Here is a 20565-nt window from a genome sequence, read left to right on the forward strand (position 1 = left end):
AGGTCCCCCGTGTAGCCTTGAACAAACTATAAGGGTTAAGTGCTGTTAGTGAGTAGCACCTATGAAGTTCTGGTACAGCCGGCACCACGTCCGTCCGCTTTTGTCTCCCCAGTGCTGATGTTTACACACCGCACCATGATGATAATGCAGCAGCATCATAATCAAATGAGAATTTGAGGCAGAGTCGACCTAGGTGAGGTCCAAGACCGGTTCAAATAATTGTCACTGATATTAGTCACGAGAGGGCAATCGAACTCGAGTCTCTGGGTTCATAGCGCAGTGCAGAGCTAACCACTGTGCCACTGCTCCGCATCGTGAACGCTGCAAAATCTCGCTGATCTGATTAAGGAGCATTAACCATTACGAAAACTCGGTTCATCCTCCCAGCAGTGGCTTTTGGCGAACCATAGAACAAAGATGGTCACCGCATCGCGCGCTTTCAGTTGCGCTTCTGCGGCCGTCTTGAACGCTCTTCCTTCCGATGTAAGGAAGCCACTGAAGCTATGCACTTTTTAGATCATCTCGACTGAAAGCTAATTTCTTTAGAACTGCTTCTTGCGTTTAGTTTGTTGTCCTTCCCCCCGCACCTCCAAATCAGCACGGTTGTACTCTGTACAGTGCGAAGGAAGTTCAACATACATACATGCAACGCACATAGGCACAGGCGGAACGCACAGAGTGAGTAGTGGAGGTGTGCGAAGGGGTGGAGGTGTGCGAAGGGGTGAAGGGTCACCTGACAGCAGCTGTCCGTGTAGGGTGGGGGGCCCGATCCCACTGAGCCCTACGCCCCCCCCCACACACCCGACCCCCGAGTCTCCCTGTGCCCCCAGGCCTCTCCGTGTGCGCGCCACCTCCTTGTCGATGGGTCTGCATGGGTAGGGCGGTCATCGGCATCATCAGCATTAGCACTCGTAGTTGCGTGGTCAACACCCTAATCAGCAGCAGCAGCACCACTCATCAGCAGCATCAGCACTCGTAGCTAGATCAGCATGCTTATCAGCAGCATTATCATAAGCAGCACCAGCATGAGTAGCTACATAATCAGCCACAGGATCATCATTATCTGCAGCAGCAACATGACCGGTACCACCATTACCATCAATGGCACCACCACCAACGCCACTGCACTCCTCTCACCTGTGCCATCGGGATGAGTAGCGCCGATGGAACATCCTGCGGTTCGTTCTGAACATCTCCCCATCATCATCATCATCGTTGTCATCATCATCATCACCACCACCACCGCTGCCCCCATCCCCATCGCCTCCCCCTCCTGTATCGATGTCTCCATGGCCTCCTCCCCCATCACCGTCATCAGCGTCATCTTCGTGGGCATCGTCGCCGCCATCGTTGAGGGCGTCCCAGCCACGCGCCCACGCCTCCTCATCACGCAGCTCCCCCGTGTAGAGGAAGTGAAGCGTCGTGAGGAACGCGTCGAGTGGGAACGAGGAGCCCAGCGACACCACGAGGCGGTGCCTGGGGGCGTGACGGGCAGAGGGAGAGGGACACGGACAGATGCGTGTGACATGGAGAGACATGTGAACACAGCGACATGGAGAGACATGGACACAAAGATATATGTGGACACAGGGACACGGAGAGATGTGTGGACACGGACAGACACGTGGACACAGGGACACGGAAAGACGTGGACACGGACAGACACGTGGACACGGAGAGATGTGGACACAAAGAGACATGTGGACACAGGGACACGGAGAGATGTGTGGACATGAACAGACACGTGGATACAGGGACACACAGAGACGTGTGGACACAGAGATGATTTGCTGAATGAAGTGGTCTATGTGGAAATGTATCACAACCAAATGCTCTAAATGCATGTTTCTAAATGGAGGGAAAAACCGGAGGACCCAGAGAAAAATCCACGCGACCACCGGGAGAACATACAAATTCCAAATATACAGACGTGAGGGTCGGGATAGAACCCACGACCTCCTGCATACCAGGTGAGGTAGTTAACATCTCACCACCGTGGCACCCACAGGGACACGGGCGGTGTTGTAGTCCACTTGACGTTGGGTCAGTACTCAGCAACCGTGATGAAGGTTTTTTTGGGTTAGATCGCGTTAGTTTAAATGTATAAGGTTTGTCACAAAACGTGCCAATTAGTTACTACTTCAGCTCACCGGTGTGTTGGAGTAAATCCACAACATTTACAATTTGAGTACCGTGACATTTCACTGGTTATTACATCCAGCACCGTCGCGCTATTTTGCCAGAATTGTGACAAACTAATTGGGCTTTGTCGGGTTGTGGCGGGTTAACGAGACATTTGTATTTACACGATCTAACCCAAAAAAATCATTTATTGTGAATAATATTGGTTGCGAAAGCCGACGCGTCAAACAAAATAAAGAGAACCCACTTTTACGCGACATCGCTCCTCCGTGTGACCACTGAGCGTTTTTCCTGATGGCACCGCTCACCGAGACTTTGCGCCAAGCTGCAGCTGCTGCTGTTGGTAGAAGCCGTTGTCCACCATCTCTTGGCGAACGTTCACAATGGCGCGGCTCCAGTGCGGGTCTCTCCCGCTGGGACGCGCATGGCTGCTGGCGCTGTCTGTGGGCGCGAGCGAACGCGGACCACACGTCCGTGGATAACCAATGTGCAGTATGTGTGTACACGTACCCACGTGCGCACGTGTACACGGGCATGTATGTACGTATGCAAATGCACAAACACACACAAACATACGCAATCGACACTTAACAACAACACGGTGGTTGTGCCAGGCTAGGTACACTTTGGTGGTAGGTGCACACGTGCATGCACACTGACAAACAATCCCCTGTATAGCCTGAACAGACTTTGGGGCAAGTTCTGTTAGCAAGCACCTATGAAGGACAGCATGGTACACGAGGAGGGGAGCGGCCAGCACCACGCCTGGCCGTGCACCCACCACATATACAACACACCCCCACCCACTCCACCTCACCCCATCCACCCCACCCACCCCTCCCTTCCACCCTAATACCTGCCATTCACCACGAAGTGACGGTGACGTCACCACAGCGCCTGTGCCAGACCAGGTGCACTTTGAGGCCACGTGAAGTGTCCAAGGCTCGCGTACAGGAGGTCTCAGGACAGACCCAGGTGCCATAGGTTGGCTGACTGAGATGACTGGTAGATGCACCAGCTGTGCCCCCTAATGTGCCAACCTGCTGCATTTTATCCGCCCGGGGCTTCGTTCATTGTTGTGAATGTCGCTCCTCTGCCCTCCGTAGTTGCTGGAAGCCAACTGCCTCTAACTGCCCAGTAGTGTCCTTCACGAGCCTCCTCAATAGAGGCCAATCTTGACATCGCTGGTACCAGTCGTCAACAAGCCCACTTAGCTTCAATCCTCCCGTACCGCATCAGTCCATGTTGTGCCCGGTTAGCCCCCTATATGCGGCCAAACATGCGGTGGGTTGGCGGGCTATATGACCCAGGCAACACCGCTTTGTTTGCCGGAGTTTCCTGATGGGAATGTGTCGAGATCTTTCAAGGATTTGTGAGCTCCTCACACAAACCAGCCTGGTTAAAGGAAGGATTGTACATATGCCAGCCTGAATGTTTCTAACCGGCGTAGATGTTCCATTAGAGGGGTCCACAATTCACAAGCGTAGAGAAGGGAGGGCATGACTGTGGCCAAAAAGACTCAAAGCTTCGTGCGGAGTGACAGACCAGGTAGCTTCCACACAGCATGTGCCCACCTTATCCCACCCACCCCATCTACCCCTCCCTCTCACCTCACCTCACCCACCCACTCCACCCTCCCTCCCCACCCACTCCACCCTCCCAACCAACTCAGCCCACCCCACCCGACCCACCCTTCCCACCCACGAAACCCAGCATACGCCACCCACCCACGATCCCACCCCACCCACCCTCCCACCCCACCCACACTCTCCAACGCCACACTCAAGCGCCCCATGGTTAACGGGCATTGTCGCCATGAGTTGATGAACCTTTGAGCTCGTTACCTCCATCCTGGGCATGCGCTCCATCTCCTCCTCCATCGTTGGTACCCTGGCAGCCATCTTGTGCCGCGATCTGATTAGCAAATTCGCTGGTGAAGAGCTCCTGAAACTTGGAGCAGGCCATGGCGAGGAAGACCTGCCGTGTGATGCTCGTGCACGACAAACACAACACGTGCTGCATTAACTCCACCCCCCACACGAACTTTGAAACAGTGGGGGCAATCAACGTGTGCTGTGTTCCCCCCTCTAAATTATACCCCTACAAGCACTCGGCTTGGTTGCTCAACATGGGTTCATACTTGAACTTGAAATTGTCTGAGATAAATTGTAAATCCGTGCATCATGGATCGATCTCTCTCCCGTCTTCCAGGGGCTCACTAGGGTGCGCTGCCTTGCAATGACCGGTCTGTTGAATTTGCTGGGGTTTCAATTAAGTTTGAAACCACGTGTATGTGAACACAAGCACACAATCACACACAAGGAATTGCACCACACTTACAGCTACGCAGACAAAGATCTCCCATAATAGCCTGAACGCACTGTTGGGGCAAGTTCTGTAAGCGGAGTAGCACCTATAAAGGCCGGCACGGCACTCAAAGAGATGGGTGGTGGTCAGGATCATGCCCGGCCGCCTTTGTCCCCCTAGTGGCGATGGTTACAAATTGTACCAGGTACACATTTGAGGCCGAGTCGACCTAGAGGAGGCCGAGAACCAGTTCAGATAATTGTCACTGGTATTGACCGCGAGATGTTAACTACCTCGCCTTGTCTACAGGAGGTCGTTGGTTTGATCCCGACCCTGATGACTGCATATTTGGAATATGCATATTCTCCCCGTGATCGCGTACATTTTTCCCTCTACATATATAATCAAGATACATTTAGAGTGTTTGGCTGCTATACATTTCCACGTGATAAGCCACTTCGTCGAGCTAAAATGTTGTGGCCAGGTCGCTTCTGAAATAGAGCTATACAGCTGAGTGGGCCATACCTGGTAGAATAAAAATAGGTTAGTTTTTAAAAATAGTTTAGAACTCGGGTCGGAGGGTTCACAGTGCAGCACGCTAACCATTGCGCCACCGCTCCCCGCACACAAGAGAGACACATTGAGCCACATGACAAGAGCATCAGCGACTGTCATCCGCCACTGAGCAGTGGGGGGGTGACATCACCTCAGCGCTTTGTGCCAAGCTAGGTGCACGCACGCACCTTGTGCGCATACACCCGCTCGCCTGCCACCTCGAACACCACGTCGGCGGCCCGCTCGCTCTCCACCATCGTGGCGGCGGTCTCCGTCAGCAGGAACGAGGGTAGGGACGATGCCGCTTCCGCCGCTAACGCAGAGGAGGGCGAAGACGACGACGAGGTGACGGTGCCCGCGGCGCCGTTCGAGGGAGACAAAGACGGACGGGGGGAGAGGGCGGATGGCGTGGGGAGAGGAGGAGGAGGCTCCACATGGGGACGAGGCGGCTTTGGGGGGAGGAACGGCGCCTGCGAACAGAGAGATCGTCGGCATTGTTTTTGTTTGGATATCCTGCATCCCCTTGTAATATAGATTGGCCCGCAGAAGCAGATGTCACAGACATATCTCCGAGAGCCTTTCAAGTGACCCTCTGTTCAACACAGTCGGGGGCACAGCACGATACCACCAGTCCTGTCAGTTGGTCGTAAGGCAATTAAACCCATGTCTCGCTGCCCCCGTGTCTCTTCCCGTGTCCCCATGTCTCATTATCACACCCGAGTGTCCCCTCTGTCTCCGTATGGCCTGACATGGGTGTCTCCCCTGTGTCCCTGTGTGGCCTCACCTGGATGTCCCCACTGTGTCCCTGTATAACCTCACCTGGGTGTCACCCCCGTGTCCCCGTGTGGCCTCACCTGGATGTCCCCCACCCACGTGCCTCGGTGTGGCCTGTGGCCTCAACTAGGTGTCCCCACTGTGTCCCCGCGTGGCCTTACCTGGGTGTTCCCCCCACCTCGTGTCTCTGTGTGGTCTCACCTGGGTGTCCTCCCCCCGTGTCCCGATGTGGCCTCACCCGAGTGTCCCCCCCCCCGTGTCCCCGTATGGCCTCACCTGGGTGTCCCCCTGTGGCCTCACCTGGGTGTCCCAATGTTTCCCTCCCCGTATGGCCTCACCTGGGTGTCCCCCCCCGTGTCCCCGTATGGTCTCACCTGGGCCCCCCCCCGTCCCTGTGTGTCCTCACCTGGGTGTCCCCCCGTGTCCCCGTGTGGCCTCACCTGGGTGTCCCCTCCCCGTGTGTACATGTGGCCTCACCTGAGTGTCCTCCCCCCCCACCCGTGTCCTCGTGCGGCCTCACCTGGGTCCCCCCGTGTGGCTTCACCTGGGTGTCCCCCGTGTCCCTGTGTAACCTCACCTGGGTGTCCGCCCCTGTGTCCCAACTGGGTTGTGCCCTTTGTGCCCCCATATGGTCCCCGAGTGGCCTCACCTGCAGAAGAGGAGGCCTCACTCGCTTGAGCTGAGTTTTCCAGAAATGGAGACCTCGCCGAGCAAGAAGAGCAACGCGGATCTACACCATCAACACCACCAACACCACCAACACCATCATCACCACCACCATCACCACCACCACCATCACCACCACCAACATCACCACCACCAACATTACCAACATCAACATCACCACCAACATTACCAACACTACCACCAACATCACTATCACTACCACCAACATCACCATGTCTGGGCGAGTGTCTGGGTGAGCATGTGTACGAGTGGGCGAGTGTCTGGGTGAGTTTCTGGGTGAGCGTGTATATGAGGGAGTGAGTGTCTGGATGAGTGTCTGAATGAGCGTGTTGATAAGTGGGCGAGTGTCTGAATGAGCGTGTGTAAAAATGGGTGAGTGTCTGGGTGATCGTGTGCACGAGTGGGCAAGTGTCTAGGTGTGTGTTTGGATGAGCGTGTGCAGGAGTGGGCGAGTATCTGGGCAAGCACATGCACGAGTGGGTGAGTGTCTGGGTGAACGAGCGGTGCGCTCACCGCGTTGTCGAAGATGTCCCGCACCCCATGGTGCTGGGGGGCTCCGGCTCCCTCCTCCACCACACCCCCCGCGCCTCCCACGCCCCCCGCCATCACGCTGGCCTCATAGTAGGGTAGCCCAAAACTCCGTGCCACCTCCCTCCCCCGGTCCGGGGGGAGCAGGTCGCTCGGCTTCAGCGGCCTGTGTTGTGCGCACACAGGCACAAGGAGACAAAGCTCCCTGGTGTAGTCTCTATCAGGCTGTTAGGGCAAGTGCTGTTTGCGAACAGCAGCACCTACAGTGAGGGAAAAAAAGTATTTGATCCCCTGCTGATTTTGTACGTTTGCCCACTGACAAATAAATGATCAGTCTATAATGTTAATGGTAGGTTTATTTGAACAGTGAGAGACAGAATAACAACAAAATTCAGAAAACGCATGTCGAAAATTTTATAAATTGATTTGCATTTTAATGAGGGAAATAAGTATTTGACCTATCTGCAAAACATGACTTAGTACTTGGTGGCAAAACCCTTGTTGGCAATCACAGAGGTCAGACGTTTCTTGTAGTTGGCCACCAGGTTTGCACACATCTCAGGAGGGATTTTGTCCCACTCCTCTTTGCAGACCTTCTCCAAGTCATTAAGGTTTCCAGGCTGACGTGTGGCAACTCGAACCTTCAGCTCCCTCCACAGATTTTCTATGGGATTAAGGTCTGGAGACTGGCTAGGCCACTCCAGGACCTTAATGTGCTTCTTCTTGAGCCACTCCTTTGTTGCCTTGGCCGTGTGTTTTGGGTTACTGTCATGCTGGAATGCCCATCCATGACCCATTTTCAATGCCCTGGCTGAGGGAAGGAGGTTCTCACCCAAGATTTGACGGTACATGGCCCCGTCCATCGTCCCTTTGATGCGGTGAAGTTGTCCTGTCCCCTTAGCAGAAAAACACCCCCGAAGCATAATGTTTCCACCTCCATGTTTGACAGTGGGGATGGTGTTCTTGGGGTCATAGGCAGCATTCCTCCTCCTCCAAACACGGCGAGTTGAGTTGACGCCAAAGAGCTCCATTTTTTGTTTCATCTAACCACAACACTTTCACCCAGTTGTCCTCTGAATCATTCAGATGTTCAGTGGTAAACTTCAGATGGGCATGTATATGTGCTTTCTTGCGGGCGCTGCAGGATTTCAGTCCTTCATGGTGTAGTGTGTTACCAATTGTTTTCTTGGTGACAATGGTCCCAGCTGCCTTGAGATCATTGACAAAATCTTCCCGTGTAGTTTTGGGCTGATTCCTCACCGTTCTCATGATCATTGAAACTCCACGAGGTGAGATCTTGCATGGAGCCCCAGGCCGAGGGAGATTGACAGTTCTTTTGTATTTCTTCCATTTGCGAATAATCGCACCAAATGTTGTCACCTTCTCACCAAGCTGCTTGGCAATGGTCTTGTAGCCCATTCCCGCCTTGTGTAGGTCTACAATCTTGTCCCTGACATCCTTGGAGAGCTCTTTGGTCTTGGCCATGGTGGAGAGTTTGGCATCTGATTGATTGATTGCTTCTGTGGACAGGTGTCTTTTTTTACAGGTAACAAGCTGAGATTAGGAGCACTCCCTTTAAGAGTGTGCTCCTAATCTCAGCTCGTTACCAGTATAAAGACACCTGGGAGCCAGAAATCGTTCCGATTGAGAGGGGGTCAAATACTTATTTCCCTCATTAAAATGCAAATCAATTTATAACATTTTTGACATGCGTTTTCTGGATTTTTTTGTTGTTATTCTGTCTCTCACTGTTCAAATAAACCTACCATTAAATTATAGACTGATCATTTCTTTGTTTGTGGGCAAACGTACAAAATCAGCAGGGGATCAAATACTTTTTCGCAGTATGCAGGTCGGCACGGCACACAAGCATATGTATGTATGTGTACTGGCAGACGGACATATAGACAGTCAGGAAATACGGACAATTAGAGAGAGACAGAAGAAGAGATGGATGGAATAGAACAGGAATGTGCAAATTTTTTGACTCGCGGGCCACAATGGGTTCTATAATGTGACAGAGGGGCCGGGCCAGGAACAGATGGATGGAGTGTTTGTGCGAACTAATATAAATGACATGTATAAATCATTACATGAAAGGATTTGGCCTTTAACAGGTAGCAAAGCATTTATTTGCAAGGCAATTTAACAAATTGCACGAACATGAACAATACAAAAACATGTCGTAACGTGACTGATCAAACATCATGAAAACATGAGGCCTGCGCCCAAACCAATTACCTCACTTGACCTTCTTCATTATCTACATTAACAGGTTAGAGCAGCCACGCAGGCTGTGTGTCGGAGATTTGGCTCCAACCTCGCTGCAGCAACACATCATCACTTTCAGTTTCAGTGGGAACAGTGTTGTTGATCTCCCATTTTTGCCAGTGCATCCAAGTCTGGAGTTATTTTGGTTGTGGCAATTCTCAGGATAGATCTGAGGTGCTGATCTGTTAACTTTAATCTGTGACGGGCTTTGTAGGCGTTCATGACGCTGAATGTCTGCTCACACACATAAGTCGAGCCAAACAAAGTCAGTATCTTCTGTACAGTCTTCCGGAGGTTTGGAAACGTGGCTCTGTTAAGTGAATCATAAAAGTCAGTCAGTTTAACAGAGTTGAACTTCTCCTTTAGGACGGAGTCAAACTGAAGATCTATCAATTCCAACTGCAGCTCCTGTGGTGCTGTTTCAGAGTCTTGTGACAGGGGACAGGACACCAGCTGAAGTGACTGTTCAATGTTTTCGAAATCAGAGGACCTATGGCAGAATTCTCCGTGCAGGTCCTCAAGTGATTTGCTGTATTTTTTTGCATTTCGCGGTGCCTCTTCCTGCATGGCAAGTGTGGGGAAATGAGCGAAAGATTTGTTCGCAATTTGTCTGGAGAACAAAGTGAGCTTGGATTTGAAGGCTTTCACATGTTTGTACATGTCGTGAACAAATGATCTTTCCCCTGCAATTTCACATTCAGCTCATTCATGTGTGAAAATATGTCCACAGCAAACGCAAAGTCACTAAGCCAGTTCTTGTCGCTTAGCTCAGGGAATTCGTCAGATTTCCCCATCAACTCCAAAAATGCGATGATGTCCTCTTTCAGCTACCACACTGGTTGTAACACTTTCCTTAACTTAACCACCGGACACGAGAGTGGTACAGCAAGTCCTGATGATCCGCATCAGTTTCCTCCAGGAACGTAATAAACTGACGGTGCTGAAGTCCCCTTGCTCATATAAAGTTAAGTTTTACGGCTGGATTCACGACATGATTAAGCGGCAATGCAGACTTACACAGGGATTCCTGATGGATGATGCAGTGAAGGGAAATAAGATCCTGGTCAGGGTTTTCCTCTTTCACTTTATTCTGGATTCTTTTCAGCAGCCCAAGATTTTTTCCAGTTAAATTTGTCGATCCATCCGTTGTGACATTGATAAGTTTACTCCAAGGTAGCTTCATTCTTTCGATGACAGCAGACACCTTGTTAAACAAGTCCTCTCCCCGCGTTGTTCCTTTCAGGGACTCCATGGTCAAAAACTCCTCTGTTATCGCAAAACTGTTGTCAATGCCTCGGATAAAAATGAGGAGCTGAGCAGTGTTTTTTACGTCCGTACTTTCATCCAGTGCTAGTGAATACTCAAAGGAATCAAACTTTTTGTTTAATTGGCTGGCTATATTTTCATGAATCAGTTCCACATGGCGAGTCACAGTCCTGCGTGATAAACTGACTTTTTCAAATTTGCTTTTGATCTCCGGACACAAGATGTCTGCTGTCTGTACCATGCATTCTTTTACAAACTCGCCTTCGGAGAAAGGCTTGCTAGCCTTTGCTATTTCGAATGCCACAAAAAAACTTGCCTTGGTAGTTGACCCTTGAATCGCAGTTTGTCGGTGAAAAAAATGTTGCTGAGTCTGTAAATTAGCCGCCAACCTCTGAGCCGTAGCTGCCCGTTCTTGCGTTGACTGCTTGCTAGCGTAGTTAGCATGCTTCGTAGCAAAGTGACGGCTGATGTTGTACTCCTTGAAAACTGCGACAGTTTCTTAGCATATCAGGCATACAGCCTTCGATTGGACTTCAGTGAAAAAGTATTTTGTTGTCCACTCCGTGTTAAACACTCGGCACTCATTGTCCACTTTTCGTTTCCTTGATCTGCTCATTTTACAGAAGGGCTCACAGGGCAAAGCGAAAAAGTGAAGGGAGCACCGTATCTAACTCAGCAATGTTAACTAACCCTGAAAATGGCGCTGACGGCCCACAATGCATTGCGAGATCATGTGCCCTTTCGAGCCCTATACACCACACTCCTGGTCCAAGTGCGCCATCTAATGGGGAAATGGGGGCATTACAGGAGAAAGGTAAAATTTAATATAATAATATTTGGACAAGTTCGGCGGGACGGATTAAAAAGCCCAACGGGCCATATACGGCCCGGGGGCCGTACTTTGCCCATGTCTGGAATAGAACATTTACAGGCAGGAGATGGGCACTCAGACAGAAGAAGGTACGGATGGATGCACAGATGGATGTCAAAACAGAGGGATGTAGAAGTGGACTCATTGACAGACATTAGAGCCAGAGCCACATTCCCATGTCCTGTGACTCCGTGTCCCCCCCGCGTCCCCCCGGATCTCCCCCGCGTCCCCCCGGATCTCCCCCGCGTCCCCCCGGATCTCCCCCGCGTCCCCCCGGATCTCCCCCGCGTCCCCATGTCTCCACCCCCGAATCTCCCTCCACGTGTTCCCCGTGTCGCTCCCGTGTACCCCCGTGTCCCCCCATGCCTTACTTGCAAAAGGGCCTGCGGGCGCGGTTGAGTGTGTCCAAGTGGGCGTAGCGCAGGTCGAGCTGCAGGCCTGCCAGCAGGATAGGCGTGCGGGGGCAGAACTGGCGCACCTCGGGTATCCACATGGAGCGCACGTGCGCCAGGGACACGGGGCTCGCGATGGAGAAGCACACCACCACCACGTCCGCCCTGCACGCCACACCGCGTTATACCACCACAACACTACCACCACCACATCTGCCCTTCACGCCAAACCACACCACATCACACCACCGCTACACCTGCCCTGCACACCACACCACGTCACTCCGCCACCACCACTACGTCCACCCTCCATGCTACACCACACCACATCACACCACCACCATGTCTGCCCTCTACGCCACACCACATCGCATCACCATATCCACCCCCGACATCATGTCACACCGTGTCACATCACCACAAGAACACAACCACCATGCCCACCCTCCATGCCACACCGCGTGACACCACACGGTGTCATGTCACTTTACCCCATGTCACACCACTACAACACCTCCACACACCGCAGCACCACCAACCACAGCCTCAACATCATCACCACTATTGGTCGTGGTGCGCCATGTGCTGTACATGATGTGTAATGCTGTATGTGCTGTGGGTGCTGTATGTGCTGCATGTGCTGTGTCATGCTGTATGTGCTGTGTCATGCTGTATGTGCTGTGCATGCTGCGCCTGCTGTACATGCTGTGTCATGCTGTGCTTGCTGCGATTGCTGCGATTGCTGCACGTGCTGCACGTGCTGCACGTGCTGGGCAAGCTGCACTAGCTGCGTGTGCTGTACGTGCTGTGTCATGCTGTATGTGCTGTGCATGCTGCGCATGCTGCACGTGCTGTGCAAGCTGGACTAGCTGCGTGTGCTGTACGTGCTGTGTCATGCTGTACGTGCTGTGCCATGCTGCATGTGCTGCGCATGCTGCGCAAGCTGTGTCTGCTATGTGTGCGGTGTGGTGCTCTGCGCTCACCGTCCATAAGCGAACTTCCTGTCCTTGTGGTGATCACCGAACGTGTCCCACAGTCGCAGGGACACATTCACGTCGTCCACCATGCCCCGCGAGCGCTCCAGCACCTGCAGCCAGGGCAACCGCGGAACCGCGACAACTTCGGTAACCACGGAGACCACAGTAATAGCCCACTCACCATCACCTCTCCTCACCTCCTCACCTCAGGAAACGCGTGGTAGTGGTATGTAGCCCACTCACAATCACCTCTCCTCATCTACTCACCTCAGGAAACGCACAGGAGTGGTCTATATCCCACTCACCATCACCTCTCCTTACCTCAGGAAACGTGTGATAGTGGTCTATATCGCACTCACCGTCACCTCTCCTCACCTCAGGAAACGTATGGTAGTGGTTTATAGCTCACTCACCATCAGCTCTCCTCACCTCACCTCAGGAAACGTGTGGTAGTGGTCTATATCCCACTCACCGTCACCTCTCCTCACCTCCTCACCTCAGGACACGCGCGGTAGTGGTCTATAGCCCACACGGTGGGCACATGCGTGCCGGCCTGGGCGTGTGTGGGGGGCGCCGAGGAGCAGGCCCGGGCACAGATCAGGCGAGTCTTCCCCACTGCGTTGTCCCCGACCACCACGCACTTAATCACCTCCACATTTGAACGCTCGTAGTCTGCGTGTACCTCCATCTACCACGGGGACAGCAATTGGGACAGGGGGCGAGGGAGATTGGGACAACACAGTGGTGTTACACAGGTGTCTCCATACAAGCTGGGACCTCTGCCAAGGTGTCCCCATGTGTCTGGGTTTTTTCTAAGACAGAGGAGGGGAAATCTCTCCATTGCTACTGGGCTCTCCAGTGCAGTGAGTTGATGGTCTCAGCCCTGTCACCAATGACTGACATAGAGACCCAAAGCCTCACAGAGAGAACCATAGACTCACAGATTCCAAGAGACTCGAATAGGAACCCAGAGACTTGCATATGGATTTACAGATTTGCAGAGACCCATAAACTCACATTTTGACCCACACTATCATAAACAGAGTTGTTTATGGTTCTCAAATGTAGTGCGTTGATGGTCTGAGCCCACTCACACCATTGCCTGCACGAAAAAAACCCATCTCATTAAACCTGGTTTAACCAGATTTAACACCTAATTTGGCTTCCAAGTCTGATAATTAAAATCTTAGGTGGAGTGCAATGCGAAAAAAAATTCCTCTCGTATGCAGAGCAGGTGGGAAAGTGCTGCCCCCTACTACTGTGTGTGAATTCGAGGTTACAGAGGCAGTTCTGTCATATCACTTCCGTGAGCCGTTCTCTCTCACAAAAGGTTTCCAATGTGCTTTTTGCGAATATATTATTCGTCTCTCATGACGTGATGACAAAATAAAAGACAGTGTCTCCCAGGTGTGACTGGGGTCGGTGTGCTTCCCCTTCCACCTCACACACCAGCCCCCCCTCCCCCTGCCCTTGTAGATGTTGGTTGAGTCTGGTTCATTCCTGCTCAGAAAACCCAGGGCAGCCAGCCGTGAGGTGTACGTGCCAGAGATCACGGGTTCACACGTGTACACGCACTCACGTAAACACGTGTATACACATGTACACACTCACTTGTACATAAACTTGTGTACACGCAGTCACGTAAACACGTGTATACACGTAGACATGTAAACACGTAGACATGTAAACACGTAGACATGTAAACACGTGTACACACTCACTTGTACATACACTTATGTGTACAGGCAGTCACGTAAACACGTGTATACACATGTAAACATGCGTACACACTCACTTGTACACACGTGTACACGAACTCACTTGCGCACACACTGACGTGAACACACACACGTAAACACACCTGATCGAAATACGTGTACACAAACTCACGTAAACACGTGTACACACCCAAGTACAACACACTGCGCTGACGTAACCACCGCCCTTGTGCCAGCCGAGGTAAACAGAGGCCACGTGATGCGTGGAAGGCTCGCTGCTAGCAGGTAACGTGACAGACCCAGGTGCCATGGGTTGACTGGCTGAGATGACTGGCAGATGGACCACCTCTGTTCATATTCTGCATACATATATAAAGGCAAAGATCCCCCTTACAGCTCTAACAGACTGTTGGGGAAAGTGATTTTAGCAAGCACCTATGAAGGCCGGCACGGAACACGAGGCGGTCGGTGGCCAGCGTCACGTCCGACCGCATGTCTCTCTAGTTCCTGGAACTTATTTGAGGCTGAGTCGACCTAGGGGGAGAACCCAAGATAACATAATCGCCACTGGTGTTGGTCGTAAGCGGGAATGGAACTCGGGTCGCCTGGTTCATAGCACAGCGCGCTAACCACTACACCACCGCTCCCCACTGATACAAAGATCCCCCTTTGTAGTCTTAACAGACTGTTGGGGCAAGGGTTGTTAGCGAGCACTACACACGCATTCTCTAATACACAGTCCAATACACTCTCCAATCCACACAGTCACGAACACACCCACACATTCCCTAACACACGCACGAACTCGCACGGGAGTTATCTACGCCAGGAACTCAACGTGAATCAAATTCCCAACTTCCCGTTTAACTGGAAAGTTCACATTGCTTCTTGTACGCACGCCTCCGCTCCTCCACACACGGGAGCGGCGGGGTGGTGGTGGTTAATGTTGCTTGTGATGGTCGTGGTCGTGATGTTGCTTGTGGTGATAGATGTGATGGTGATAGATGTGATGGTGCTTGTCATGGTGGTGATGACGACCCTCCATTAACAAGTACTCTATGAGGATTCCGTGAGACTTTCCGTTGTAAGAAAATTATTCGGCCAAACATTCCGATTGCAGGATCCTTCCATAAAAATAATCTTCAGACTCCGTGACGACGCCTTGACTGGACAAACACCTTAATTGGCCAAACATCCCAACGCTCGGAGGACCCCTCAATGAATGCGAGTCAGGCTTGGGGGCACGGGGGTGCTCGCCCAGGTAGCCACGCAGGATACGCGTCGCAATGCTCCCGTGTCACTACCGCCGTGTGTGCGTGCTGCCGGGCATGTTTCACCTCTAGAACAACCTCTTGTGCCACCACCACAGTGCTCCCCCCCCTGTGCTCTCCCTGCTTGAGTGACTCGCGAAAATCACATCCTTATCTGGGAGAACATCTCGCACATGAGCCGCGACGACAACACGCTGCAGAATACACGCATGTGGGTTTTTGTTTTACAAAGGTTCAGAGGGACCTCTCGGGTTCGCACGCCGAGTTTAACCAACCCGAGCGCAGGAATTCGGGGAATGTGCCGACGCAGGCGAGCGCCAAAAAAAAACGAGTCTGCAAGGTGTTGGCTACGGAGGGTGCAAAACTCACAAGCGCAGACGGAACGATAACCGACAGACTGAGGAGAGAAGACTCGTATGGAGCGATAGGGCCAGTCAGCGTCCCCGACAGTAGTTGTACTTGCACAGACGATTCAAAGATAAAGTCGCTCGATCAATTCGGAGTGAGACCTCCGCTTTTGCCAATGTTGCCAAAACAGAGATGAGCACGGGCACAACTTTCCCAGGTCCCGGGACCTCTCCACCATCGCCCCCATGATTCATAGGGAGTTGAGGGGGTGGAGTGTTTGATGGCAGAGAGTTACCCAGGCCGGCGCTATCAATTTCAGTGGCACGCTCCACGTTCGACAAATTACCAGATCATCATCATCGTACTAGACATAGTTGACCAGAAGAGCGCCATCCTTTGACCGCACCGGGCATCGATCAGCCTCCCATTGTATATATATCTGATATGTCATTGGTGCAGCGATGGATCTCATATAAATCATATAGGATTGTGGTCAAAAACACATAAAATAATGTAGGGGACAGATAATAATGAAATGTGGCTACCGTCCAAGCAGCTTTACCCTTGCCTGCGCACCATGATGAAATTCCTTAATTATTGTGAACAAATATTTAGAAACCCCGAAAACACAGAAAAAAACAACCCAAAGCCTTGTACTCTTGAAATTCCCTACACCCCTTAGACGCAGCAGAGGCACAGAGTATACGGCATCTGTACAGGACCGCCACCCGTCTGAAAGCGCGCTGCGGCTCCGCAAGCCACTCACTGGCGTGCCTGGCCAAGGAGGCGATGTTGAATTATCCTTGCCACAGCATTTCCCGGCACACTGAAGAGGGATATGCCCTGGGAGTGGTTCCAATCATTGCGATTCCATGGACCACCATGGAATTATTCCAATCCTGCAGAAACCATCCTGTGGTCTCGGCAGTTGTAGTGACATCGTGTAGGGGGGCCTGCACACAATCGCCACCTTTCCTCTGCGGTTTGCTTGGGAGGTCATCTCAGCCCGGCGCTTTACTTGGTCCCTGGATTTTGGGATTCCTGTTCGCACCTTCTCGGCAGACGGCACGTCAGCTAACAACTCACGAGCGGTAGCTAAACCCTCCAGACTTTTGAGGCTCAGCAAACTATCCATTGTCTAGACCTACACCCCCACCTGCCCTGTGATGTTGTTGTGGTTGGGGAGTCCTACACCCCCATTCTAAGGCCTCAAAATGTTTTTTTATACATTGACACACCCCACAAAAACAACCGCTGCTATTCGCACTGAGTGGCGGTGATGTCACAATGGCGATTGTGTCAGGCTCGGTGTACTTTTGAGGCCAGGTGAAGTGCGAAAGGCTCGCTGGCAAGGAGGTCACGGGACAGATCCAGAAGTTATGGGGTTGACCGACTGAGGTGACTAACAGATGCACCGCCTGTGCCCCCTACTGTGCCAACTTGCTGCGTTTTAGCAACCTGACGCTCTGCCCTCCGCTGTTGTTGGAGCGCGGACTGCTTCCAACAGCTCAGTAGCGTCCTACACGAGACTCCGTGTAACAGTCAGTGGCAAGTCCAATCACCCTCCCCGTACGACATCAGCTCGTCTCCTCTCTACCCCGTGTCATGCCCTTTTAGCTGAACCAGAAGCTATGTAGACAAAACAGAACATTATTGGCAATAATGTGGCTGAGCGCGGGCTCCGTGACACAGCCAACGCAGCCTCGCCTGCCAAAGGTTGCTCGCTGGTTGGACTGTGTCCAGATCTTCCAGTGATCTGTGAGCTCCTCACACAATCCAATCCAGTCTGGTTAAACCCAGGACGGATCGTCGGCAGGGCAGCCTGAATGTTTCAAACCCGCGCAGATGTTCTTTCAGAGGGGTCCATGTTTCGCAAGCGAGAGAAAGGAGGGTATAACTGTGGCCGAGAAAAACGTGGAGCTTTGTTGGGTATGTATGGTGCGGAAGAAGTTCAACATGCATACATGCAAGAGGTCAGGTAGTGTCCACGCGCATAAATACCCACAAGACTGATAAGATACACAGAGGTAATGCATAACCCTAAGATCCTCATGTAGCCTACACAGACTGTTGAAACAAGCGCTGTTAGCGAGCACCTATGAAGGCCGGCACGGCACATCCATGAGGGGGTGCTGCGGCCAGCAACACGCCCGGCCGCCTTTATCTCTCCATAGCGGATGCGTTACACACCGCACAAGGTACTCATTAACACATACAATACACGCACTCATTAAATCCAATCCCTCGCTCACCGGTGGTCAGTCGCCCCCTTATCGCTCTTCCATCGCTACTACCATGGACACGGTTCCCGTGAACTTCACTCATTGATTCGTCCACCGGTGTCGAGGACTCGGTCTACCGGATAACCGTTTCGTGTCATCCACCAGTGTTCAACGACCACGCTGCAGGTCACAACAATACACTCACCCAATCACTCGCTCACCCACCAACCCACACAACCACCACCACGCTGCAGGTCACAACACACTCACCCAATCACTCACACAACTACCACGCTGCAGGTCACAACAACGCACTCACCCAATCACTCACTCACCCAATCACTCACTCACACAACTACCACGCTGCAGGTTACAATACACTCATCCACCTACCCGCTCACCTGTGTGGAGCTGCAGAGCTCGTATTCCGGGTTCTACTCCGATACGGTGCCAGGTGCGTGCGGAGCAACTGATCGCGGGCCACCGCCTCGCTGCCTCCTGATTGGCTGGCGTGCTCACCGAGGGGCGGTGCTGACAGCGAGTAGGCGGGGTAATAAATCTCCATTTCCATTGGCTGGGATGAAGGGCAGGACTTAAACGGAGGTTGAGCATAATGCATCCATTCTGGTTGGTTAACGACATAGAGAAGGCGGGGCTTACAAGTAGGGAGTCTAAATTCTCAATTTAGATTGGCTTAAAGTAGCAAAGGGGCGGGACCTACATCAAGTGGGCGAAGCGTTGAGTGTTAAATTGTCAAATCAATTCGCAGCGTTTTTAGCGATCTAAATTGATTAACAAAGCAAACTCAACACATTCGTCAATGACAACACCGTGTGTGTGTAGCCTTGAAAGGAAAACAATATATTAACAGGAGATGTTTGGAGCAATGGCCCTGCTAAATTGCATGTATCTTTATGGCATATACGTGCTTTGAAAAAGGACCATTGCCCGAAACGTCGCCTTGTGTATCTTTCCTTTTAAGGCCACACACACAGTGTTGTTATTGACGACTGCGTTGAGTTTGCTGTTGCTACTTGTGTACCACTGCCAATGCAGCAGCACAACTTCATTCAGTATAAGTGATCCGTGCATTAATCCGTGCATTGTCCGACCACGTCACCGTCATCGCGCGACGGTTACGTCACTGCAGTGACGTCATCGCGCGACGGTTACGTCACTCCAGTGACGCCGAACACATAATTTAGCACGGTTATCTACGTACGGTGCGAAAGAATTTTGACATACAATACATACATTATGTCGATTTCTCTGCTGTCGCCCCCTCGGTGTGCAACATCGAATGCACTCTAACTTTTAGGTAACATCTAAAGGCCTCATGGGACCTCCTTTGCCAGTACCAAAATGTAATAATAGGTTTCTCCCCTTTTTTTCTGGCAACAAAACAGGTGTTAATATGTTAAAACACCAAACTGAAACCTTTTACAAGGAATAATGTCTGCATTAACTGCGATGCTTATGGTCAGAATGCAAACAAAAAACATACTCTGATAATATATCCATTCTCCTTGAAACTGATTGGTCCACACCAGAGATATCTTTCTTTTGAGCCTCGCCTCAAACTGTGTTAGACCAGAGAACGTGAAAAGGCGTACAGCCCAAAGACAATACACTATCAGACTAATGCGAGCTCGGGGTGAGCATCTACATCATGGGACCTCCCCTTTGCCAGTACCAAAGTATGAGAATAGGGTTTCTCCTTTTTTCAGAGTATGTTTTTTGTTTGGCTCCTGACCATACGGCTCCTGACCATGCGGCTGTGGCAGTGGAGGGGCTCCAATATTTTGTTTGCGTCCCCCAGTCTGTTAAGTGAGGGGCAGTAGTCACAATCAAAGTGACTACGGTGCCACAAGGACAGCACTGCTTACAGATAAGAGGGCCAATTTAAAGTCAGGCAGAAATCAGAATTACATGAGACCCCCTAGCAGGCTCGCAGAGATTGAGCTGTGATTAAAAAAAAACGGGTTTCTCAAGTGCATGGTCTCAGCCCGGTCACCAATGACTGCACAAAAAAGCTGTCACTTAAAAATGTGATCCTGCACATAAATTGGCAAAATTCCAAATATTGGTGTGACTGCAGTGCGACCAACATCTCTCTCTCTGTAGCAGAGCGGATGGGAAAGTGCTACCCTCTACTATGTGAGGACCAGAGGTCACTTGAAGAGATTTCAAGAGGTAGTTCTGTGATATTCGCTTTCGATTAGATTGTTCGTTTCAA

General features: G+C 51.6%; 1 protein-coding gene across 4 annotated transcripts in view; it reads right to left on the bottom strand.

The window, feature by feature from the left end:
• LOC116944668 (rho-related BTB domain-containing protein 1-like) overlaps positions 1–20498 on the bottom strand; it is a 31765-nt gene extending 11267 nt beyond the window's left edge. For 2 of the 4 annotated variants that reach the window (XM_032958410.2, XM_076068349.1), the window contains exons 1-11: positions 18723–20498; positions 13267–13458; positions 12777–12880; positions 11773–11958; positions 6979–7159; positions 6428–6508; positions 5193–5474; positions 3987–4119; positions 2451–2583; positions 1138–1476; positions 734–867 (exon numbers count right to left, since the gene is read on the bottom strand). In XM_032958410.2, the coding sequence (XP_032814301.2) occupies positions 734–867; positions 1138–1476; positions 2451–2583; positions 3987–4119; positions 5193–5474; positions 6428–6508; positions 6979–7159; positions 11773–11958; positions 12777–12880; positions 13267–13458; positions 18723–18971 (2014 nt within the window). In that variant the 5' untranslated portion in view covers positions 18972–20498. Of the gene's footprint in view, positions 1–733; positions 868–1137; positions 1477–2450; positions 2584–3986; positions 4120–5192; positions 5475–6427; positions 6509–6978; positions 7160–11772; positions 11959–12776; positions 12881–13266 lie in introns of all 4 variants that reach the window. The other 2 variants (XM_076068352.1, XM_076068350.1) reach the window with 2 other exon arrangements.
• Positions 20499–20565: the final 67 nt, after the last annotated feature.

Source organism: Petromyzon marinus, chromosome 21, assembly GCF_048934315.1.
Source record: "Petromyzon marinus isolate PM22_M1 ecotype Great Lakes invasive population chromosome 21, UKy_Petmar_22M1.pri1.0, whole genome shotgun sequence".
NCBI lineage: Eukaryota > Metazoa > Chordata > Hyperoartia > Petromyzontiformes > Petromyzontidae > Petromyzon > Petromyzon marinus.